The following is a 24377-nucleotide window of genomic DNA, read 5'->3' as shown; positions in this document are numbered from 1 at the left end:
CTCTTGGGGGGGGCAGCAGAAGAGTCTGCCGGGAGACCCCTACAAGTCAGAGCACCCCCTGCCCCCTGCCCCAGTTCTGGTCTGAAACAGCATGAAGACCAGCTGGAACCGAGGCAAGTGCTGAGTTTGGGGGCGCCCTGAAGACCAACAAGGTCTCATTCTGGGGAGAAGCTTCTTGGTACAGGTGGAAGAACGCTTCTGCCCAGAGCTAAACTAAGCTGGTCATAAAGGTGTGCAGGTGCCCCAAGGCTTCCACCCAGAGTTTACCTTTGCTGGGTTTAAAGGTGGGCATGCACGTGAAAGCCGATACCCAGAGTGAGACTCTGCCGGTCACAAAGGAGCCAAACTTTGTATTTTTGATTCAGCCCCCACAGCGACTCACCTAAAATCAACCTGGAATTTGCAGGGACCCACCGAGGGAAAAAGAGACCCTTCCAGGTGCCTGGAGATTCGGGGATGGAGCTTGAAGAGGGCAGGGGTTTTTGGGAGCGGGGGGGCTCAGCTGGCGATGACTCCCTACCGCCCCCCGCCCCCATCCAAAGCAGGGGAACTGATCTTGGTCAACCGAGGACCAATTGTCATAGCAGGAGATCTCCAGGTGCCCCCAGGAGGTTGACAACCACTGGATCAAACTCTCTCCCCCAAGCACCCCCCCTCCCCCCCGCACAGGTTCACCGAGGGACCCCTCAGGGGAGGCAGGAGGGCCAAGCCCAGTCAGCACAGCTGGTGGCTTCCCTTGTAAATGGAATCCGCTCCTTTGGCTGGGGTGGGGGGGGGGCTGTAACCCTTTCCTCCCCCCACACTGTGCCTGGAAAATAAAACACCACCGGCATTCCAAAGGTTTAATAGCATTTCATTGGCGACCGCACGGCAAGCTGCACTAGTGCTCCGAAGGGGTCTACAGGTGACACGGAAAGCTCCCAGGCGCCTCCCCCCCCCCCCCAGAGCCAGGGCAGCTCCAAAACAGCTCAGCTCCCAGCTTCTGGTTTGTCTCATTTGCAGCAAGACGCAGACCCCAAACGCCCCACCTCAACTCCAGACTGCCCTCTCTGACGGAGGGAGCCCCTCTTCCCCTGCAGGCCCTGGGGGCAGAGGGAGGGCCCTTGGGGGCCAGCCAGGCAAGGGGAAGAGCTGGATCTGGAGCCAAGGAACGTTACTGGGAGGCCCCCAGGGCCAAGGGCAGGCCGAAAAGGGGCACGAAGGGGCTGCGCCTGAGGAATGAACCCTCCGCCAAGCAAGTCCTGCAGGCTGTAGCTGACTGGCTCTAGGCAGGAGCCCAGCCAGCATGGGATGGGAGGGTCTCATCGGATCTCGGAAGCTCAGCAGGGTGGGTGGTGGGCTCTGCAGAGGGAGGCAACAGCAAACCACCTCTGCTTCGCGCTCCCCTTGGGAGCTCCTCCCTGGGTTCCCCTAAGGCAGGGGCGAGGAGGCAGCCTTTAGGCACTTGCCCAGAAGATCTGCATCTCAGCAAAACAGAGGAGGGGAGCCCCTTCCCTTTCACCTCCCACTTGCAGGGGCCCTCTTTGTGGGGTGCGAGAGATGCCGGAGGGCCAGACCCACACAAGGCCGGCCCAGCAGCTGTCCAGTGCTTCTTTGCATGGGCCCCAAATCCCCTGCCAAGGTCTCCTGGAGGAGGGCCCCGGTTCTCCCCGCTTGACCCTGGCCCACCATCTAGGGTGGCTGACAAGACAACAGCCGAGGTAGGGCCGGGGAGGGGGGTGGGGGAGGAGAGGGGGAGGGGGAGTCTGTGTCCGGGACACCAGTCCAGCCCAGTCCCCTGAGCAGCAGTTGCTGGCGGATGAGGGCGGTCCTTCTGCAGGGAGGCGAAGCCATTGCTTTCCACACGGCACAAGTGTTGAGGAAGCCAGTCACATCTTGGGGAAGGCACTTCGCGGCCAGCTGGGCCTCCCGCCCGCCCGACCGGCAGGCCTGGCCTCTCCGGCTGGGAGCATCTCGGGTCAGGGCGGGCTGGCTCAGGGGCTGAAGGGCTTCACCAGCTTCATGGCAGCGTAGTTCTGCAGGGCAGGGAGGGAAAGGCAGAGCCACGGGGTTAAAAGCAAGGCCAGACAAACCTAGTAGGTGGGTCAAATGGCATTTTGTCATCCCCCACCCCCCCACCCCACCCACCCATCAGACCAGTGAGCTCTTGGGTTGGGATAAGGCTTGAAAGAAAATCATTTTCTAGTTTTCCATCTGCAGGCGTTTGGCCGCAAAACACCAGATTGCTGCTTGGCCCCTGCCAGAGGACTCTGCCGGCAGGGGCATCCCTCTTGCTCAGAACACCGCTGATTTTCTTGCTTTTCTCCACTAAGCAGCATTAAGTGCCAAAGAGTAATGTGTAACAGAGCAGCAGCAGGAGCCCAACGCCAGGGTGAGACATTCAAGTCAGCAACCTCAAAAACTGGGGGGGCAGGGGACTGGGGGGGGGGGGGGAGAACCGTCCAAAGAAAGGAAAGCCAAGAAGTTCCCTGAAATGCTTCTAGCACTGTTCACCAGCGTGAGTCAGAGACAACCCTCCCATAAGTTGAGCTGGATTTCGGCACTGCTTTGCCCACAGCCGCAGGGATCCTTCCCCCATCAAAAGAGCCGCCCCCCCAGCCCCCCCACCCCCCAAGGCGACAAACCCCAAGGCACTGACTGCCATGTCAACTGTGGACTGCCAAGAAGACGACATCAGTGGGTTCTAGATCAAGTGAAAGCTGACCTCTCCCTGGAATCTGAAAATGACTAAACAGCCGTACGTTGGCATAAGGACGAGGCAAAAGAAAGGACTATCGTGGAATTCCCGCAACGGAATTCACTACTGACAACGAAGAAGCTGAAATTGCTCAAGATTTCCTGTTCTTTGGCTCCATCATCAGAAACCAGGAAGTCAAGAGGAGATCCAGACCAGGATGGGCAGCCCCCAAGGAGCCAGAATAGACTCTTCCTACGGGCAAGGAGGTGCAGAAGAAGAGTACTTTATACCCTGCTTTCCCCAGCCTGAAGGAGTCCCTAAGTGGCTTGTTTATTTTATTATTTTATTTTATTCTTTAGATTCTTTTGCTGCTACTCCCAGGGTCACCAGCTTGTGGCAGCTTGCAGCATCTGAATACACAATAAAATCAATAACAGTAAAGCCACCCATCAAATAACCCAGGAGCAGCAGCAGGGCAAGTTTACAATCCCCTTCCCTTTTCTCTCCCCGAAGGAATCTCCAAGTGGCTTCCATTCGCCACCCCTTTTCTCTCCCCACAACAGGCACCCTGGGAGGGAGGTGGGGCTGAGAGAGCCCTGAGATTACTGAAGGAGCCTCAGAGGAAGAAAGCTGATTTATTTGAAATGGAGTGTTCTTTACGGATACCGTGGACGGGCAAAATGCCAAATCAGTGAGTTCTAAAGCAAAGCAATCCTGATTCCTGAGCTCTTCCTATAAGCTTAAATGACTAAACTTTGGCCACCTTATGAGAAGAACATCCCAGGAAGAGAGGAGCCAGCCTGAGACGGGTGAGCTCTGTCGAGGAAGCAAGCCACGAAGGCCCTCCGTTTGCAAGACCTGAGCGGGGCTGTGAGCAAGAGGACTTTCCAGAAGTCAGTCAGTCAGTCACTCAGACTCATTTCTCTTCCCCTGACAGGCAGCCTCATGGATCAGGCGAACGCATGCATGAGAAGCCTCTGTCCAGCTGCTGCTTGAGGCTGATCCTGCACTGAGCAGGGGGTTATTCTAGATGGCCTGCAGGGCTCCTTCCAGTTCGGTGACCCTGCAATGAGTGGCGGATGGACTAGACAGCCTCTATGGCCCTTTCCAACTCTATGGGCCTATGAAATACAAGAAGGGCCCCTGCAGGAACAGCACCCGTGGCTCCTGCACATCCAGAAAGTGACTGTGGCCTTTGCCATCTGGTGACCCCCAGCCACAGGCTCCATCTTGGCTTGGCTCCCTCTCACGTGGGTCAGCCTTCTGAGTCTCTGCCTAGAATCTGCCGTCCCCCACCCTGGATGGAACATGGCTCTGTGCCCCAAATATTTTGCTCCCCACGTGCAAAACCCCTGAGAAAGATGGAATCCTGAAGGACAGATCTGACTTCTTATGGCTTGAACACTCTTCCTTGTCAGCGAACGGACACACAAACAGTTGCCTGGGCGTGGGCCCCAGATCCTTCCTCTGGGCCCCCAGTTGGCCCTCACTGAGGGAAAAGCTCAGGGGACCAGCCTGTTGAAGCAGGAACTGAAGCTTGTGGCCTGTACTTGGGGCCTAAAGAGAAAGGCTTCCTGCTGGGGGCACCAGTTTGTGGAGGAGCAAGGTTGGGATCATTAGCTCCTTCTCGACCAGCAAGATTTTCCAGGCATGAGCACCATCAAGTACTTTTCTGTTTTTAAGCTGCTCCTGGGCTTGAATGTTGCTTGTCTATCGCAGACCAGCACAGCTACTCACCGGAGGCAGGCCCAGGGCCCTCGCCCATGGGACAGCCTCCGTGGCCGTCCTTCTCCCGGGAAGTCTCCCTGCCAGCCACGCCCAGAGGCCGAATCCCTGCAGCCATTGGGCAGACGTGCATGCTGGGGAGCGCAGCTGCTGGCTGTTGGGCCGCCTGGGAAGCTCATCTGGAGGGATTCCTTGGCCATTAATGAGCTGGGGGAGAACCCGGCCCACTCATGTGTTTGGGGCGACAGGGAAACGGCCACAGGCGGGGGGGGGGGTGTCACCAAAGCCTGCAAGAAATTTTGGTGCCCCGAGGGATCTGGCCATCGACACCTCCTGGCCCAGCCATGCCTTATCGGGCCAGAGAGAACATTCGAACGCACAGCATGAACCATTTCAGCACCTTAAATGAGCACCTTGGAGCCTCGTCCCGGACCGAGCCGGACAGCTGGGATCGGGAGAGGAGTCAGCTTGGCTTTTGAAAGTGGAATTTTAAGGGGGGTCGGGGGAGGGGGAGGTGTGCAGGGAAACACTCCTGTCCTGATTAACGAGGCTGCAGTTGCTCCCCCCCCACCCCCGCCCTCGCAGCACGCTCCGATAATAAGTGCTCCGTCGGCATGGATCCCTATAAACTATCCCGCTCCATATTTAAACGATTAAACCCTAACAGATTTTCCAGGATAATCTCCCGTACTTGGCACGCGGGTGCACCGAGTTTCCAGCCCTCTCGCTCTCTCTCCTGCAGGCGCCCCAGCCCCCCCCCCCCAAATGCTGCACTGCCAGGCTGGCAAGTTCCACCACCTTCCGCATAGACGTGTCCTGCCCCCCACCTCCCGCACTCGGGACAGAGAGAGAGAGAGAGAGAGAGAGCAGTCAATGGCCCTTCTCTCAAGGTACATAACCGTATCCTTTTTGTGCGTGAATCCTCCCTCCCTCCCTCCCCCGCCCCCTCCCGAACTCTGACCTCAGGCCGAATCTGTGCTCATGCTCTGGGAGAGTTCTCTCACGGGGAGGGGCCGTGGCTCAGTGGCAGAGCCTCTGCTTGGCAAGCGGAAGGTCCCCGGTTCAATCCCAGTCGAAAGGGGTCTTGCGTGAGATGGAGTGGAAGACGGAAGCCCCGGAGAGCTCCTGCTTGGAGCCCCGGACTAGGATCCGGGAGACCCAGCTGCCAATCCACCGTCCAGCGTGCCAGCTTGCCCTGCAATGGCCTGGGGCCATTCACACAGCCTCACCTACCTCACAGGGTTGGTGTGGGGCTATCGGGGGGACAGGGGAGCAACATTAGCTGCTCTGGGCAGAGATGGAGCAAACGAGCCAGTCGGAGGAGCACGATGGTGACCGTTTCGTCTCCCGGACGACGGCTGCGGCGTCTTACCGGAAAGGCATAGATGAAGATCCCCAGGAAGAGCAGGAGGACGAAGAGGCCGAGGGCGATCAGGAAGACCCACTTGAACCTCCTCCACAGGATGTACTTCAGCGTCTTGTAGGGAGAGGTGAGCCACAGGAAGGAGGTCTCGGGACGCCTGCAACCGGAAAGAGCCTTGGAGAGGCCGGAAGCCAGACGCCCACACTGGGGCCTGCTCCCCTGCATCCATCGACCGAGGCGCAGAGCCCCCCTGACCTTCTGCGGGGGAAGCAAGCCTGGCCAGCCCCTCCGGGGCCGCGGTGGGGAAGCTTTCAAGCCAACAGACCCCCGGCCTCCCTCCCAGTATTGCAGCTGAAACGGACAGAAGCTTCGCCCGGCCTTTTGCCCAGGTGAATTTTTCCGAAGTGCTCCTTGACACCCCCTAGAGCAGAAGCACCCAAACCGTGGCTCTCCAGATGTCCACGGACTACAATTCCCATGAGCCAATTCGCAGTACGGCCAATAGGCAGGGGCTCATGGTAATTGTAGTCTACAGACACCTGGGGAGCCATAGTTTAGGCACTCCTGCCCCAGAGCCATAACCGCAGCAGGTCAAACTGCGTGGGCCTGAAGAGGACGTCCGGCGACCCCAGGACATTCGCCACAGAGGCAGAAAGAGCCCATCAAGACGGCCCCCATTCAGCCCTCTCCTCCAAAGCCCCAGGTGTGCTCAGGGGGCCTGCCAGAGACCCCCTCCCCCCTCAAGCCAGCCAGCACCCCCCACACACACTGTTCACCACCACCTGCACAAGAGTAAGGAGAGGGGCTGGGGCCCATGGGCTCCCAGGGGCTGCTGGAAGGCTCCGCAGAGGGTCAGCTCTAGCCATCCCCTGGCACCATAGAGATCTTGGGGAAATGAGCCCCTGAGAGTCAGAAGGGAGCTTTGACTTTCAAGAGTTCCGGCCTTACAAACCACCCGGTTGGTGTCCAGACTCAAAGGGAGGCAGGACCTGCTGGCAAACGCAGCTCTCTCTGGAGCAGGCTGCTTCCCCCAGAGCTCGCCCCGCAGACCTTATTCAGTGGCTCACAGAGAGAGGGAGAGTGCAGAGGGGCACTCTGGAGTCAGCGCAACCGGCCAGGGCCACAGAACCGGCTCTTACTTGGGGTCCTCCAGCTTGGGGTTCATGTTGGGCTCATCCCGGCCCAGCCCAGCCGGCCTCTCGTCCTGCTCTTGCTCACTGATGATCTCCAGGGTCAACTCCAACTTCCCCTGCAGGAGGCAGAAGGGCGTGAGATGGGGGGGGGGGGCAGGACAGAGGTGCAAAGACCCAAACATTGACCGGAGGGCCTCAGCTTCTGTGGTGAAGGAACAAGCCACGCGGGCAGTCCGTTCCCACGGGGCTGGCCTGAGATGGAAAGTCTAGAAAAATCATCAGGGGCCCATGAAGGTCTCTGCCGCCCATCCGGTGGAGGTGGAAAGACCCCTTGTGGATCAGACCCATGGAAGTCCAGCTAGTCCAGCCTCCCCTCTCACCCAGGGGCCAACCAGCTCCCCTGGAGGGCCAGCAGCAGGGCACAGAGGCCGAGGCCTTCCCCTGGTGTGCCTCCTGGCTCTGGGATTCAGAGGACTAGTGCCTCTGGATGGGGAGGTTCTAGTAGCCACAAGCAGCCTTAGCTGGCTTGCAGGCTTTTCAAGACAAGAGACAAATGGCTCCTGCACAGGATCCCTGGGCTCTCCGTTAGTCTCCCAAACGGGGCTGACCCTGCCCAGCATCCAACAGCCGATGAAATCCAGATCACCTGTGCCATCTGGGTCCGGACAATAATTAAGTCCCATGCAACGCAGGCGTGGCCCCGCTGGGTTTCCAAGGCACGGGATGTTCAGGGGTGGTTTCCTTTGCCTGCCTCTGCGTGGCAGCCCTGGGCTCCCTTGGGGTCTCCCCTCGCCTGCTGAGCTCCCAAGTTCCCAAGCCTGGTCACCCAGTGCCCGTGTATCTGCCACCCCTGCAGCCACTCGGGCACAGATGGAGAATTTCAGAGCATGCTAATTCCATCTCGTGAAGGCCATTCGCCACACAAGGAAAGCGAGGGGCAGGGTGGGGGGGAGTGGGGCAGGGTGGGGGCAGCTTCTCATCTGGCGAGCCGGGCTGGATTCCCCGGTCCCGCACATGCAGCCAGCTGGGTGACCTTGGGCTCCTCACAGCCCTGATAGTGCTGCTCTCACAGAGCAGTAAAAGCAGGGCTCTCTCAGCCCCCCCCCCATACCACATAGGGCGCCTGTTGTGGGGAGAGGAAAGCAGGGCGATTGTAAGACCCCTCGGGCAGTGGAAAGCAGGGCATACAAAACAACTCTCCTCCTTCTGAGTGCACTTCCCGGGGGATGGATGTAGCCCCCCCTCCCGGCTGCCCTTGCCCCTCAACACTCACTGCCATGATCTTCTCCTCCCCCCCTTCGGCCACGCACGGCCACCAGCCCTTCACGGTCTTCTGCTCAAAGAGAGAGACGAGTCTTGCCGGGTCGTCCAGCATGTCCAAGGAGCATTTCTCAGCGGTCTTGGCCGGCTTCAGCATCCTGTTCAGGTCCAGCTGGATGGAGCCTGCCGAGGAGGAGGAAGAAAGGGTGCCATGCGGAGAAGGCAGGCTGGCCGGCCGGCTGGGGGCTGAGGGCTGGGCGAACCTGTGCTCGGTCAAGGCCAAGGGGCGCAAGCAGGAGGGGTGTGTTTGGGGACAGCCAACCTGGAGGGAAAGTGGTGGGGGTGGGAAGGGCCACCCGCTGACTCCATAAAACTGAAATACTTTGGCCACCTCATGAGAAGGAAGGACTCCCTGGAGAAGAGCCTAATGCTGGGAGCGATTGAGGGCAAAAGAAGAAGGGGGCGACAGAGAATGAGGTGGCTGGATGGAGTCACTGAAGCAGTAGGTGCAAACTTAAATGGACTCCGGGGAATGGGAGAGGACAGGAAGGCCTGGAGGATCATTGTCCATGGGGTCGCGATGGGTCGGACACGACTTCGCACCTAACAACAACAACAACTCTGGAATTCTGAGACAGTGGTGGACACAGCCACAAGAAGTGGAGCCAACCCCCAAAAAGCCCCTGCAGGAAATGGACCCGATCCCTAAAAGTCTGGTTAGATACAGCTCCATTAGTGACTCTTCAACCAACTTTCACGCAGAGGCTTGGTCTAACAGGATGCTTTAAAGCTACACAGCCCTGCTAGGCAAAAAGCCCCACCCAGTCCCACCCACTTTCTAGAAGCACCCGGGTGCCAGAAAAGGGGCTGGTGGGTCAGGGACCCCTGCATTACATACAACTTCATGCTACAATCGGCCCCTGTGATGGAGAGCCGAAAAGCAGCAAACACCACGTAGAAATAATTCCAGCTCCCCGAATTCTGTTACCTACAATGCTTCTGGAGCTGGAAGGGGAACTTCTGCAAACCCCCCCCCCCCATGAAGCCAGATGCGGGAATCCTCCTCACTCACCCAGGTAGTCATCGAAGGAAAACTTGTCGTTGTCCCAAACCTGGAGGACCAATTGGGGTGCCACTTTGTTCTCCGTCTTGTCCAAACTCCAGAAATGCTCCTTCATTGACACAGAGAAAAGAACAGAGGAAATGCTGGGGGGGGGGGGGACTTGCTGTGACCTTTTCTGCCCCAACGTCCCCTGAGCTCCTTCCGGGCTGAAGGCAAAGGTGGATTTTGTTATTTCAGGAACCTGGAAGATGGGACTTGAACAGAGCACCTCCTCTCTTCCCCTTGACACTCTGAACCAAATAATGGGGCATGAGGATATGGTCGGGGGGTGGGATCAGCCTGGCAAGCCTGTGGAGGAAATCAGGCCTGTTTATGAATTGGGGCCCGATTCCTGGATCCCTGGGCTGACAGCCTCCTCGTGTGAACATGAGAACATAAGAGGAGCTATGTTGGATCGAGCCCGGAGCTGATCCAGCCCAGCATTCTATGCCACAGGAGGGACCAAGCCCAGGGCCCTCAGGAGGTCCACAGGCAGGGCCAGGACTCCAGACGCCCTCCCACAGCATCTGTGCCCTAGACAGAAGGACATAAGAGAAGCCGTGCTGGATCAGGCCAATGGCCCATCCAGTCCAGCACTCTGGGGGCCTCAGTGGCCCAACCCCAGGAGGCATCAGGGGGTCCCCCAGCAGCAGGAACACAGAACATCTGCCTTGGGCACCGTGTCCCTTCTGTCTCTTGTGTCTCATGGCCAGATGCTCCCCCGAGCCCCTCTTGTCACAGTTGGGGCCACTTCCTGCCGCAGGGGATGCCACCTCTTTATGACTCTCTGGGTGGAGAAGATGAGTGTGAAGGACAGAGCCTGCGCCTTGTCCCCCCCCCCCCGCCCTTCCCCAGCAGAGAGGAGGTCCCATGGGCACCAGAGCTGAGTCAGGAGCACCAGAGAGATTTGGGGGTGGAGGCGTTCAAGACTCAAGGCTCCTTTCATTAGACAAAGGGGGGGGGTTGTTCCCACCCCGAAACTCTTGCTGTTCTCTTGGGGGCTCCTGGACTCCAGTGCATACAACGCTTCTACCACAAACAGCATGGCTGCCCTTGGGAATGATCTCTGTGAACCGGGTGCTCGGCCAAACCTGCAACTGTGCTCAAATCCTCCGTCAGCTGTGATGGCCACTGACAGAAATCTGGCCAGACCCTCTGCCCGATGCCCAAGAACCTCACTGAAGGGCAGAAGGAGGGATGGGGCCCTGAGTCCCTTGAAGGAAGGATGGAGAAAAACGGAGACAGAAAGACAGATCGCCACCACTCAGCCTGGGTCCACCCGGCTATGCGACAGAGCAGGATTCGAACCTGGCTCTCCCCTGTACAAACCCACTGCTACGCTCCATTCAGAGAGGGGGGCGAGTTCTCATACCCCGCAGGGACATCTCCCTCCCGTCTTGGACCAGCTCAGACAGTTCTCTGCTCAGAGGATCCCCACACTGAGTTTCCGAAACGCCGTCTTCAGTGCCAGGGGTGGGGCTGCCCCCCCACAGCCGCCACATGCCTGCCTCAAGGCCCCGCTCCTGCCCGACCTCTGGGGAGCAGGTGGCTCTGCTGCAGTGCAGAGTTTCGGCTTGAACTCCAGTCCGGTGGGTTTTCCCTTTTTATAGCCGCAAGTAATGAATCTGGACTTCAAACGGCACATGGCGAGATCAAAAATTGCCGGAGAGGAATGCGTCTCCCGGATCCGGAGCCAGCTTTTCATCCATTATTTCTACCTTTTGCAGGGACCTTTTACAAGCTGTTTATTTTCTGATCCTGCTCTGGCAGACATGTGTGGGGCAGGGGGAGGGATCGGCATTGGCCCAGCTCTGGGGGGAGCGCGGACTGCTGGGAAGGGGCCTCCGAGTCGAACGCTCAGTGCCCTGCTCTTGGGGGGCGGGGGGGGGAGGGGGGTTAAGACGGGAGGCAGCTGCAGCTGGGGTGGCACGGCACGGGCGGATCACCCGGCAGTCCAGACCCACACGGAGGAAACTCAGGATGCGGCCTCGAATCAGAGTTTAAGGGCTCAGTGATTCAAGCATGAAGATCATCCATTATGTGAAGAATCCACATGCATGTATTGCAAAAATGGTTATAGGCCCAAATGGGAGCCTCAAAACGGAAGAAAGTGATGCAGCCTTCTCAAACAGCCCCAGCACACGACCCAGACCCAGAGGCCTTCTCCAGTCTCCCACAGACAACAAACTGGACCCCTTGAAATTGGGCCTCAGTGCTGGGCAATAATCTTGGGGCCTCTTTCTGAATCACCTTCTGCCCTGTATTCAGGAGGGGAATTCTGTTATGTACCTTCCGTTAACGATCCAGAGAAAATAAATCTCAGAGGCAGTCTGGAGCCCATAGTGCAGGGAGGGGGGCCAGATTGTGGATCTCCACAGGTCCATGGACTACTGTAGTCCGTGGACTACAATAACCATGAGCGCCTGCCAGCATTATGCCACAGTTTGGCAGCCCTGCAATAGCGTGCAATGGCATGCTTTCCAGGGTCCCAGGAAGGGGTCTTGTCACCTGGTCCCTTGAACTGGAAATGACGGCAAAGTAACTTTGACACACAGCTAACATTCTGCCTGCGCAGCATGAAGGGAGCCACACAGCAATGGGGTGCAGATGAGATTCTGAGGCAGGGGGGCCTTCCCCCCACTCCCCCTCCTGCGGGGAACAGGCCTGGGCCTTCTCATCGGCTCTGGCTGCCTCGAGGTGCTCTTGCAAGAATGGCAGTCAAATCAGGGGCAGGAAACACTCGAACGCCTGCCCCACAACTACCTGCCCAGCCACAGTGACCCAAATTCCGTGCACGGATTTCTCCCGCCCCCCCCCCAAAAAAAAGCCCAAACAGAATCCCTGGCCAGCCTGGCCTGGAGGAAATTCACCTCCCGATCCCAATCTCACCAGCCAGTTCAAAACCTCTTTGCCACGTTCCTCTCAGTCACACACACAAGGCCTGCCGTATCCAGCTGTGTCCCCACATGGGGCAAGATACTCCATTCCAGTACAAGATATCCCATTGAAAAAAGGTTCAGAGTCCAGCAGCACCTTTAAGACCAACCAGGTTTTATTCGGGACGTATGCTCTGGTGTGCCTGCACACGCCTTCCGATAGAAGAATCTGACAAAGAGTGTTTGCCCATGAAAGCTCATCCCGTGAAGAAACCTTGGTGGGTTTTCTGGGGGGCCCTGGAATCAAACTTTATTCTCCTGCTTCAGACTAACGCAGCCCCCCACCGGAAATCTAACAGGGGTAGTGAAACTGCGGCCCTCCAGATGTCCATGGACCACAATTCCCAGAAGCCCCTGCCAGCTGGCAGGGGCTTCTGGGAATTGTGGTCCATGGACATCTGGAGGGCCGCAGTTTGACTACCCTGAGCGTCCAGCATTTTTGCAAGGATGCCCAAAGTGGAAGGCCACGCAGGGAGGATTTTGCAGCGGTTGTAGACATGTGTGAAGAGAGGTGGAAACAGGCCCACCCAAGAGAATCATAGAGCTGGAAGGGGCCATCTAGTCCCACCCCCTGCTCAACGCAGGATCAGCCCACAATCCCCTGAGCCACAATCCCCTGAGAGACTCACCTTCTTAGCCACGTAGCAGACCTGCTCAGCTGGGAGGTAGTCAAAGGGGAACACGAACCTCCAGTTGAAGTTCCCTTCGCCCCCCATCGACCTGTAATGGACATCTGTTTTCTGCCTGTTCTCCTCGTAGCCAAGCATCCACCTGCCAAAGGAAGGAGCAACACCAGCCATGAAACCTCAGCCACAGAGGAGACAAGGAGGGCACACACGGCGGCACTCAGAGTGTGCCAGTCTGCACTGGGGAAAGGACCCGAAAAAGAAGAGCCCAGCTGGATCAGACCATCTAGTCCAGCCTCCTGTCTCACAAAGGGGCCAGCCAGTTCCTCTGGAGGGCCAGCCACAGGGCAGAGAGGGCAGGGTCTTCTCCTGGCATGAACAGCCCTGCTGGATCAGACCAGTGAGGGTCTGAGACCCCAAAGAAACACTGTCCACCTGAGGGACCAGGAGTCTGATTCCCTGCATAATGTGGTTGGATACACACTTTTCTTGGATGCTTTAGGATGCTTAGGGCTGATCCTGCATTGAGCAGGGGGTTGGACTAGATGGCCTGTGTGGCCCCTTCCAACTCTATGATTCTGTGATTCTATGACTAGATGGCCTATATGGCCCCTTCCAACTCTATGATTCTGTGATTCTATGACTAGATGGCCTATATGGCCCCTTCCAACTCTATGATTCTGTGATTCTATGACTAGATGGCCTGTATGGCCCCTTCCAACTCTATGATTCTGTGATTCTATGACTAGATGGCCTATATGGCCCCTTCCAACTCTATGATTCTGTGATTCTATGACTAGATGGCCTGTATGGCCCCTTCCAACTCTATGATTCTGTGATTCTATGACTAGATGGCCTGTATGGCCCCTTCCAACTCTATGATTCTGTGATTCTATGACTAGATGGCCTATATGGCCCCTTCCAACTCTATGATTCTGTGATTCTATGACTAGATGGCCTGTATGGCCCCTTCCAACTCTATGATTCTGTGATTCTATGACTAGATGGCCTGTATGGCCCCTTCCAACTCTATGATTCTGTGATTCTATGACTCGATGGCCTATATGGCCCCTTCCAACCCTATGATTCTGTGATTCTATGTGTGCTTCTCTTGGTCTTCCGGGGGCTGCTGAGGCCAGTCTCGCTGGGTCCATCCCTGCCACAGTCACTGCCAGCTGCAGGCACAGAGGGATGCCAGCAAGAGAGAGCGCAGCCCTGGGTCGCTGGAAGAGGCCAGGCCAGTGGGGCTGCCGGCAGGGGAGGGGACGTTGGGGTGGCCAGATCCAGGCTTTGAAGCAACTCGAGATTTGGGGATGGAGCCTAGTAAGGACAGGACCCCTGCAGGGTACAAAACCACCCTCCCAAGTAGCCAGTTTCTCCAGGGGAACTGAACTCTGTAGTCTGGCGGGGAACCATAATCCCGGGGGATCCCCTGGAGGCCGGCACCCCTAAAGGCAAACCACCCCTCGTTCCCCTGCCAAGGAACGGCCAGATCGCCTACCCTTTCACGTAGATGTCGCTCATCTTCTCGCCCGTGATGCTGAGGTCATCTAAAAGGACATCTTTGGCATTCCAGACAATGCAGCGCAAGAAGAACCTGAAAGCCCAAGGCCAGGCAGGGGGGTCAGCGTGTGGGACAGAAGATGGGGAAGCAAGAAACACCTGGGCAGCCTCTCCAGGGCTATCATCCTTGGAGGTTCCGTTCAGTTTATTTAAAGTCTGAAAGGTCAAGGTATCCCCTGTGCAAGCACCAAGTCATGTCTGACCCTTGGGGTGACGCCCTCCAGCGTTTTTAAGGCTCAGTGCATCCTCCCCTGGTGCTGGGCCTGTCCCGGCATTTCTGCAGGACTTCTCTACCCTGGACTTGCTGGCTTGAGGCCTCCTCAATACCTGTCCCATTCTGAACAAGGCCAGGCATGCCCTGAGCTCCTGACCAATAACTCTTCCCAGCAGCTGAGCTGGGAGTCATGTTGCTTAATGGGACTCCACGTGCAGAGGCAGTCTACCTCTGGAAATCAGATCCTGCCCACCAGCTTCCCAAAAGATTCCCTCCCCCCATGACCTGGAAATAACAGAATGCCAGATTGGTGAGACCCTAGGGCCTGACCCTGCAGGAAAATGTTCATACTGAAGGGGGGGGGGGAGAGAAATACGTTAGCTGCCAATTATTTTAACTGGGTGCCTCTATTTCATTTTCTTTGTAAGACGCCCAGGCTGCTTTTCCAAGTCAAAGGTCTTAGCTACAAAAGTCTTAGCTACAAAGAAATGCAACCCGTCACCTCTTTGCTTTCCGCGGGGTCACGTTGAACGGGCAGCCAGGTGCGCCGAGAGATTTGGGGAAAAGATCCACCCACATCTGAAGCTTTCCCTGCAAGAGGGGGGAAGGGCATGAGGAGATCTGGTCGGGATGCCAAGGGAGCCCTTCTTTGGGCAGCCTCTGAAGAAATGACCTGGGGCACTTCTCCCATCATCCACCCTGAAATTCTGGCCACAGGGAGCCTCAGGGGCAGCAGGGCAACATCCCCACCCACAGAGACCCTCCTCGGGAGCAAGAGGCCTTGGACACCCAAGCAGGGGCCCCGAGACACCCAGCCCCTTTTCACCTTTAGAACAACCCTGTGTGGCTGGGGAAGCCGACCAGTTGTGTCTGCTCCGTGAACCCCCAAATGCATCCGATGCCTGAGTGGAGACTCTATGAGGTCCTTCCTGGTGACTAAACGGAACCTCTCTGTTCAGTTAGCCTCTGAAGCCCAGAGCCAGGAGGCAACCTCAGGGGAAGGCCTCGGCCTCTCTGCCCCATTGCTGGCCCTGCAGAGGAACTGGCTGGCCCCTGGGTGAGACGGGAGGCTGGACTGGAGGGACCCTCCCTGGCCTGACCCAGCAGGGCTCTTCTGAGGGTCTTCTCAGGGGAAGGCCTCGGCCTCTCTGCCCTGTGGCTGGCCCTTAAGAGGAACTGGCTGGCCCCTGGGTGAGACGGGAGGCTGGACTGGAGGGACCCTCCCTGGCCTGACCCAGCAGGGCTCTTCTGAGGGTCTTCTCAGGGGAAGGCCTCGGCCTCTCTGCCCTGTGGCTGGCCCTTAAGAGGAACTGGCTGGCCCCTGGGGGAGACGGGAGGCTGGACTGGAGGGACCCTCCCTGGCCTGACCCAGCAGGGCTCTTCTGAGGGTCTTCTCAGGGGAAGGCCTCGGTCTCTCTGCCCTGTGGCTGGCCCTGCAGAGGAACTGGCTGGCCCCTGGGTGAGACGGGAGGCTGGACTGGAGGGACCCTCCCTGGCCTGACCCAGCAGGGCTCTTCTGAGGGTCTTCTCAGGGGAAGGCCTCGGCCTCTCTGCCCTGTGGCTGGCCCTGCAGGAGAACTGGCTGGCCCCTGGGTGAGACGGAAGGCTGGACTGGAGGGACCCTCTCTTGCCTGATCCAGCAGGACTCTTCTGAGGGTCTTCTCAGGGGAAGGCCTCGGCCTCTCTGCCCTGTGGCTGGCCCTTAAGAGGAACTGGCTGGCCCCTGGGGGAGACGGGAGGCTGGACTGGAGGGACCCTCCCTGGCCTGACCCAGCAGGGCTCTTCTGAGGGTCTTCTCAGGGGAAGGCCTCGGCCTCCCTGCCCTGTGGCTGGCCCTGCAGATGAACTGGCTGGCCCCTGGGGGAGACGGGAGGCTGGACTGGAGGGACCCTCCCTGGCCTGACCCAGCAGGGCTCTTCTGAGGGTCTTCTCAGGGGAAGGCCTCGGCCTCCCTGCCCTGTGGCTGGCCCTGCAGATGAACTGGCTGGCCCCTGGGGGAGACGGGAGGCTGGACTGGAGGGACCCTCCCTGGCCTGACCCAGCAGGGCTCTTCTGAGGGTCTTCTCAGGGGAAGGCCTCGGCCTCTCTGCCCTGTGGCTGGCCCTGCAGAGGAACTGGCTGGCCCCTGGGGGAGACGGGAGGCTGGACTGGAGGGACCCTCCCTGGCCTGACCCAGCAGGGCTCTTCTGAGGGTCTTCTCAGGGAAAGGCCTCGGCCTCTCTGCCCTGTGGCTGGCCCTGCAGAGGAACTGGCTGGCCCCTGGGTGAGACGGGAGGCTGGACTGGAGGGACCCTCCCTGGCCTGACCCAGCAGGGCTCTTCTGAGGGTCTTCTCAGGGGAAGTCCTCGGCCTCTCTGCCCTGTGGCTGGCCCTGCAGAGGAACTGGCTGGCCCCTGGGTGAGACGGGAGGCTGGACTGGAGGGACCCTCCCTGGTCTGACCCAGCAGGGCTCTTCTGAGGGTCTTCTCAGGGGAAGGCCTCGGCCTCTCTGCCCTGTGGCTGGCCCTGCAGAGGAACTGGCTGGCCCCTGGGTGAGACGGGAGGCTGGACTGGAGGGACCCTCCCTGGCCTGACCCAGCAGGGCTCTTCTGATGGTCTTCTCAGGGGAAGGCCTCGGCCTCTCTGCCCTGTGGCTGGCCCTGCAGAGGAACTGGCTGGCCCCTGGGTGGGTCAGGAGGCTGGACTGGAGGGACCCTCTCTGGCCTGACCCAGCAGGGCTCTTCTGAGGGTCATCTCAGGGGAAGGCCTCGGCCTCTCTGCCCTGTGGCTGGCCCTGCAGAGGAACTGGCTGGCCCCTGGGGGAGACGGGAGGCTGGACTGGAGGGACCCTCCCTGGCCTGACCCAGCAGGGCTCTTCTGAGGGTCTTCTCAGGGGAAGGCCTCGGCCTCTCTGCCCTGTGGCTGGCCCTGCAGAGGAACTGGCTGGCCCCTGGGGGAGACGGGAGGCTGGACTGGAGGGACCCTCCCTGGCCTGACCCAGCAGGGCTCTTCTGAGGGTCTTCTCAGGGGAAGGCCTCGGCCTCTCTGCCCTTTTGTTGTCCCTGCAGAGGAACTGGCTGGCCCCTGGGTGGGTCGGGAGGCTGGACTGGAGGGACCCTCCCTGGCCTGACCCAGCAGGGCTCTTCTGAGGGTCTTCTCAGGGGAAGGCCTCGGCCTCTCTGCCCTGTGGCTGGCCCTGCAGAGGAACTGGCTGGCCCCTGGGAGAGACGGGAGGCTGGACTGGAGGGACCCTCCCTGGCCTGACCCAGCAGGGCTCTTCTGAGGGTCTTCTCAGGGGAAGGCCTCGGCCTCTCTGCCCTGTGGCTGGCCCTGCAGTGGAACTGGCTGGCCCCTGGGTGAGACGGGAGGCTGGACTGGAGGGACCCTCCCTGGCCTGACCCAGCAGGGCTCTTCTGAGGGTCTTCTCAGGGGAAGGCCTCGGCCTCTCTGCCCTGTGGCTGGCCCTGCAGAGGAACTGGCTGGCCCCTGGGTGAGACAGGAGGCTGGACTGGAGGGACCCTCCCTGGCCTGACCCAGCAGGTCTCTTTTGAGGGTCTTCTCAGGGAAAGGCCTCGGCCTCTCTGCCCTGTGGCTGGCCCTGCAGAGGAACTGGCTGGCCCCTGGGTGAGACGGGAGGCTGGACTGGAGGGACCCTCCCTGGCCTGACCCAGCAGGGCTCTTCTGAGGGTCTTCTCAGGGAAAGGCCTCGGCCTCTCTGCCCTGTGGCTGGCCCTGCAGAGGAACTGGCTGGCCCCTGGGTGAGACGGGAGGCTGGACTGGAGGGACCATCACTGGTCTGGTCCAGGAGGGTCCTTATGCTTCTGGCCCCGCTGATCCAAGGGTCAAAGAGGATGTGACATCAGGACATCTGTGGGCATCCCCCTCCCAGGCCACTCCGAGTATGAATGAAGAGGGCCCCCTCCCTCTTTCCTTCACACACTGCTGTGTTTCTTCCCCCCAAAGGTTTCCCAAACAGGGACCTGCCTGTGCAGTTCCTCCATGGGTGTAGTGCTTCCCACCATAGCTCAGCAGCCTCAAGGCTTCCCCTGGGCAGGCTCCCCTGCTGTTTTCCAGAGGCCCCCACCCCCACCCGCCCACCCACAGTGGCCTTCCCCCCCCAATGCCACCCAGATATTTCCCGTTTTTTAAGAACCAGCCAGGGCTGGAGTTTGGTGCCTTCCTGGCTTGCAGACCCCGCCCCCCCCCCCCCCGGGGACCCAACCCGGCCTTGGTTTGCTTGATGGGCGCAGAGCGATGCTTCTGACGTGGGCCGTAGAGGCTCCTGCAGAGCCCTCCGCTGGCCCCAGCCTCACCTGCTCGATGTCTGGCTGCAGGGGACTGTACAGCCGCCTCGTCTCGACGTGCTCGGGCACCAGGCCTTGCTTCTGCAGGGCATACAGGGCCAGCCTCTCCTCCACGGGCCCCAGGTGCGGATTCAGAGGCTTGCCGTCCTCTGGAGCAAAAAGAAGAGTCATCATTGCCCAAAGCTCTGCCCCAGGTCGGCACTGGGAGGCTGCAGGAGCAGACGGCTTGGGGCCAAGAGCTGTCGCTGGATCGGGGAGTGAAGCCCGTGAGGCAGCTGGTCTCACTGAGAGTTGGAAGGGTCCTCCAGGGTCATCTAGTCCAACCCCCTGCAGAATGCAGGTCCTTGTTCAATCTTATTCCTCAGCTAGGCCTACCAAACCTGGCTTGTGAAATTCCTGAAGGTTTGGCAGAGGGTGGAGGGTGGAGTTTGGGGAGAGGTGGGAGCAGGAAATGCCATAGGAGGAGGAGGAGGAGGAGTTGTTTATACCCTACTTTTCTCTACCCAAAGGAGTCTCAAAGCTCTGTTGTTGGCCCTCCAGAGGAACTGGTTTTTATACCCCGCTTTTCAGTGTCTGAAGCTCTGACAGGACTGCTCTGAGAGAAGAGGACTGTGACTAGCCCAAGGTCACCCAGCTGGCTGCCTGTGGAGGAGGATTGGGGAATCAAACCCAGCTCTCCTGATCAGAAGTCACCGCTCGGCCCCCAGTCGGTCCTCGTGGCTCTGCCTGCCTTGCTTGCCCTGAGAGCTCTTCATCGGCATCCTCACGTCTCCCTCTGCAGGCCACAAGCCACAAAGTCAAGCTCTGCCTCAAACGAGCGGTCTGCGTTCAGCTAAACCACAGCCAAAAAAGAGATCCAAAAATGCCTCAGTGGTATTTCCTGGCTATGTGTATAGAGTGGGGCTGAATTTGGGCTATCCAAAATGGCCAAGCCCCAGAAAAACTGGAACATTCAGAATTTTCAGGGCCACCATATAGCTGCAGTTAAAGGGCATTTCATGGGATTGCAGTCCCTTTAAATGCCTCCCAGATGAACTTGCCTCTTGGAGAAGATGTTTAAAGTGACCACAATCTCTTCAACCACTTCTTTCCTCTCCATCGAAACCAATAGAAGATGGGCACGCTTTCACTGGGGGTCCTGCAGAAGGGGATCCCCTGGCCCAACCTTTTTGAAACCGGGGAGGTCTTCTGAGGGGAGGCACCATCAGCTATGCTGCAAATTGGGTGCCTCTCCCTCCCTCAAAAAACAGCTCCCAGAGCCCCAGATCACCCCAAACAATTCTCCATTATACCCTATGGGGACTACATTGACTCAAACTCAAGAGGAGGGGAGGTGCAGGGGGTCAAAGTCAGGGCAGCCCAAACTATGTCACAGATTTGGAAACATAGCACCTAATGCAGCATTCAACATCTGGAAAGGGATCTTGAGAAACTCTGCATTCACCTCCTTTAAAATGTTTCAAGCCCCTTCTCTTGTCAATAAAAACCTGCAGGCAGGATTTTGCTAAAATGATTGGAAAAGAGATTTGCGGGGGTCGCACCACTGGATGCCAAGCCAGGAATGACCCCTGCCAGCAGCCCGGCAGGCCACATCCCACCCTGCGCAGGGGAGAAGCTCCGGACAGCGGAGACCAGAGAGAGCCAAGCGACGGATGTGCCCAAGAGCTGCCTCTGGGCCACGTGTCCTGTCTAGCCTTCTGTGCCATGGTCCTGCCACCCAAAAAGGAGGTCTGGGACCTCATAATTTCACTCTCAGATGCTCTGGCACACCAGCCAGCCATCTGAAGGGGACAAAAAGAGCACATCCTGTGCCCCTTAACTGTATGTCCATCTAAGTGTTAAGGATCCAACCGTCTGGGGCAAGGGTAGTCAAACTGCGGCCCTCCAGATGTCCATGGACTACAATTCCCAGGAGCCCCCTGCCAGCATTCGCTGGCAGGGAGCTCCTGGGAATTGTAGTCCATGGACATCTGGAGGGCCGCAGTTTGACTACCCCTGGTCTGGGGCAACAGAAAACAGCTCTGCTCCGTCTTCTGTGCCTCAGACGGTTACCCAACCACCTCTTTTCTTCCTAACACACTATTAACTCTGAGGGTGGAGAGAAGGAAATAACGGAAGCGGATCTGAGGATGAAGCGTTGTATTAAGGCATGCCTTCCGCCACCCCTGTGGCGAAGTTTCAGAAGGCCCAGACTGTGCCGTAGAAGCAGCAAGAGGAGAGGGAACCCTGAGCCTTGGCCCTGAGTGGGGCTCCAACCTGAGCCAGGCTGCGCCAGGCAGGGCCAACGCTCTGTGAGCGGAAGGTTCCCCTCAAGCGCTGGCAAAGGAGGAAACTTCCTTGCTGGTTGGAAGGGAGAGTAAAGAGGGCCAAACCTCTTCAGGACAAGATCAGACAGAGTCAAGCAAACCATCAAAGGCAAGGGGGCTCTCTGCGAAAAGTGGAAGTCTGGCCACCAGAAGGAGAATAAAACGGAGGAGAAGTTATGGCAATAAACTAAACTGAGACGAGGGAAGATATGCAACATGGGATTCCCCCAGAAGGGGACACCGCGGGGTCCTCGGACACAACAGGGGCAGAAATGTTTCTGAAGAGGAGGTGGAAAGATGGCAGACGAGCTTTTTAAAACTTTGCCGTGGAAGACGTGGGGTCGCTTCCTCTGTTTCGGAAGGACTGAGTCAAAAGCAGATCACGCGGGATAAAGTCCTAAGCGCAAAGGGACAGATGATGAGCGAGAGGATGTCAACTGGCAGGAGAAACCAGGAAGGAGATCTCGGGCTTGTCGTGGGCAGCCAGGAATAGCCTGACTCAGCATGCAGCCACGGTGAAAAGGCCAAATCCATGCTGGGGGTTATTAGGAAAGGAACTGAAAATGAGCCAACATTTCCCGTTCTTGTATGGGTTTATCACGTGGCCTCCTTTGGGATATGTTTAGCGAGAGATTCCGGGGGCTGAGCCCGAGACCTCCAACGCTGCCGGTGAAGCATGGCTTCTCCCTGAGGGTCCCTGGGGAACCGCAGGCCTGAGTCTGCATGGGGTCAGCCCAGCATTTCTCAGTACAATGATCTGAAAAGCCATTCCATAAAAGGTGGGACCTGCTTGCACATTTTACAGGTCAGGGAGCTACTAGCCGTTTACCCAATTCAGAGAGGCTGTAGGCTTGATCCCTGAAGATGATCCGATCCGACTTATAAATGGGAGCTTTGCAGTTGTGTCGCAAGGAGAAGAGGTGGAGCAGCTGGGTGGGCCGCAGTTGATCCCTCCACTGGTTGGGACCAGAGCTGGAGAATGAGAAGAGATTTGTGAGCATCACCCTAAGCAGTTCAAGGCTGTTCTCCTTCAGCCTCCAAAGGCTGGCCTGGATTTCGCCTCGACTGACGTGAGGACAAAAGGCATATTCCAAAGGGAAAATTGCTTGGGATGGCTGGGATCTGTGCAGGAGGATGCCCCTCTGGATTGGGACCAGAACCCTCCCAAGCACCAAATGTGGGCCTCACTGCCCCAGACATAAGAACATGAGCAAAGCTCAGTTGGATCAGGCCCATGGCCCACCTAGGCCCACCCTCGGTGTCACAGTGGCCAAATCCCAGGGGCTTCCCCAGACTTCTCAACTTGAGTCCAGTAGGAGCTTTTGAGAGTCAAAGGCCCTTTTGTCAGATACAAGGGAATGTTGCCTCTTGAAATTTCAGGTGTCATTTGAAGGCACTTCCTCCCAGGGACGTGATACAGAGGCAGGCAATGGCAAAACCCCTCTGAGCGTCCCTGGCCTGCCTGCCAGGCTATCCTCAGATCTCCTGGAGCCTTGACAAATAAACCAATTGCCTCCCCATCCCATGGAAGAGGGACGAGGCACCTGCCTGGCTGCCTAAGACAGCTTAATGCCAACACAAGTGCTTTGGAGTACCTACATGCAGTAAGTCTGGGGCAGACCACAGCGGGCCCCAAACCTGGAGAGGAACCGGTTCTCGAGGTCAATGGTGGTCTCCCCAATCTTCTCATCCTTGGAGAGGAGGTCGTAGTCATAGAGGGAGACCTTCAGGTCCTTCTCCAGGGGCAAAGTGCATGTCATCTCAAACATCCTGCGGAGAGACAAGGTGGCTTGGGTTACTCTGGAAAGCACCACAGACAGACCCAGAGGCAAGGTGGCTTAGCCGGTCACTTGCTTTCAAGGCTTTACAAGGATCCCAGGACCTCACAAATCAGAATCGGACCATCGAGGTCAGTATGGTCTCTTCTAGACAGGTGCAAGGAGAAGAAGATTCAGACCGGTTTTGATTCAGTTCGAACTGATTTGGACCGAGTCAGTTTGTCTAATTCACCTGTAGTGTACTTCTGATTCAGATATGACCCACTGGCACCATTTAAGACTATGGGGATTTCCCCCTTTCTGACGTCCATGGAGGGCTGAGGGAGAGGCCAGAGAACCTGCTTCCTTCTCATCACAGGAAATAACGAAGAGCAGACCCCTGCACCAGTCTCTTTGCAACCTGAGGCTTCTTTTGAGGGGAGGTCCTGCGGCCACACCCGTGCCTCTACCACAGGCCAAGAGAGACAAAAAGGGGAAGGGAGATTGAAACTGGGATGTCCTGCATGGAAAGAAGAAGGACTTCCACGGCACCACAGGGGGCACGTTTGCTGCCCTTAAGTATTTGAAAGATGGTCACTTGAAGGAGGGCAGGGAAAGGTTCCTGTTGGCAGCAGAAGAGAAGACCCCCCCAGGAACAGATTCAAATTAGGTGGAGAATGATATCGGCCAGATATCAGGGAAAAAATTTCACAGTCTGAGTAGTTCAGCAGTGGAAGGGGCTGCCTGAGGAGGTGGTGAGCTCCCCCTCACTGGCCGTCTTCAAGCAGTGGCTGGACAGATCCTTCTCCTGGATTCTTGAGGCTGATCCTGCACTGAGCAGGGGGTGGGACTAGATGGCCTCCATGGCCCCTTCCCACTCTGGGATTCTAGGAGTCTAGTTCAGCCATAGAATGGGCTGCCTAAGGAGGTGGGGAGCTCCCCCTCACTGGCCGTCTTCAAGCAGCGGCTGGACAGATCCTTCTCCAGGATGCTGGAGGCTGATCCTGCACTGAAGCAGAGGGTGGGACTAGATGGCCTCCATGGCCCCTTCCCACTCTAGGATTCTAGGAGTCTAGTTCAGCAGTGGAAGGGGCTGCCTGAGGAGGTGGGGAGCTCCCCCTCCCTGGCCATCTTCAAGCAGCGGCTGGACAGATCCTTCTCCAGGATGCTGGAGGCTGATCCTGCACTGAGCAGGGGGTGGGACTAGATGGCCTCTATTGCCCCTTCCCACTCTAGGCCTCTAGGAGTCTATTTTCTGCTCAGGCTGGCAGTGACTCTGCAGGGTCTTAGGAAGAGAACTTTCCCATCCCCTCCTGCCCGCCTGGTCTGTTTATATGGAGATCTGGGGACAGAACCTGGGACTGTCTGTGCCAATCAGAGGCTCTACCTCTGAGCCACAGTCCCTACTTTCTCTGGGAGACCTGGGTTCAAA

General features: G+C 58.0%; 1 protein-coding gene across 7 annotated transcripts in view; it reads right to left on the bottom strand.

Annotated features, from left to right (window-relative positions):
• Positions 1–828: 828 nt before the first annotated feature.
• Positions 829–24377, bottom strand: part of DYSF (dysferlin) — a 111213-nt gene continuing 87664 nt past the window's right edge. For 6 of the 7 annotated variants that reach the window (XM_077301340.1, XM_077301342.1, XM_077301343.1 and 3 more), the window contains 11 exons: positions 22788–22958; positions 22018–22160; positions 18892–19031; positions 15102–15190; positions 14324–14419; positions 12826–12967; positions 9231–9330; positions 8172–8341; positions 6905–7014; positions 5775–5922; positions 829–2015 (listed from right to left, as the gene is read on the bottom strand). In XM_077301340.1, the coding sequence (XP_077157455.1) occupies positions 1974–2015; positions 5775–5922; positions 6905–7014; positions 8172–8341; positions 9231–9330; positions 12826–12967; positions 14324–14419; positions 15102–15190; positions 18892–19031; positions 22018–22160; positions 22788–22958 (1351 nt within the window). In that variant the 3' untranslated portion in view covers positions 829–1973. Of the gene's footprint in view, positions 2016–5774; positions 5923–6904; positions 7015–8171; positions 8342–9230; positions 9331–12825; positions 12968–14323; positions 14420–15101; positions 15191–18891; positions 19032–22017; positions 22161–22787; positions 22959–24377 lie in introns of those variants that run through there. The other variant, XR_013225005.1, reaches the window with a different exon arrangement.

The sequence above is a fragment of the Paroedura picta genome, chromosome 10, assembly GCF_049243985.1.
Source record: "Paroedura picta isolate Pp20150507F chromosome 10, Ppicta_v3.0, whole genome shotgun sequence".
Lineage (NCBI taxonomy): Eukaryota > Metazoa > Chordata > Lepidosauria > Squamata > Gekkonidae > Paroedura > Paroedura picta.
The sequence above is the reverse complement of the archived record's forward strand: the minus strand, read 5'-3'. Positions and strand labels throughout refer to the sequence as shown.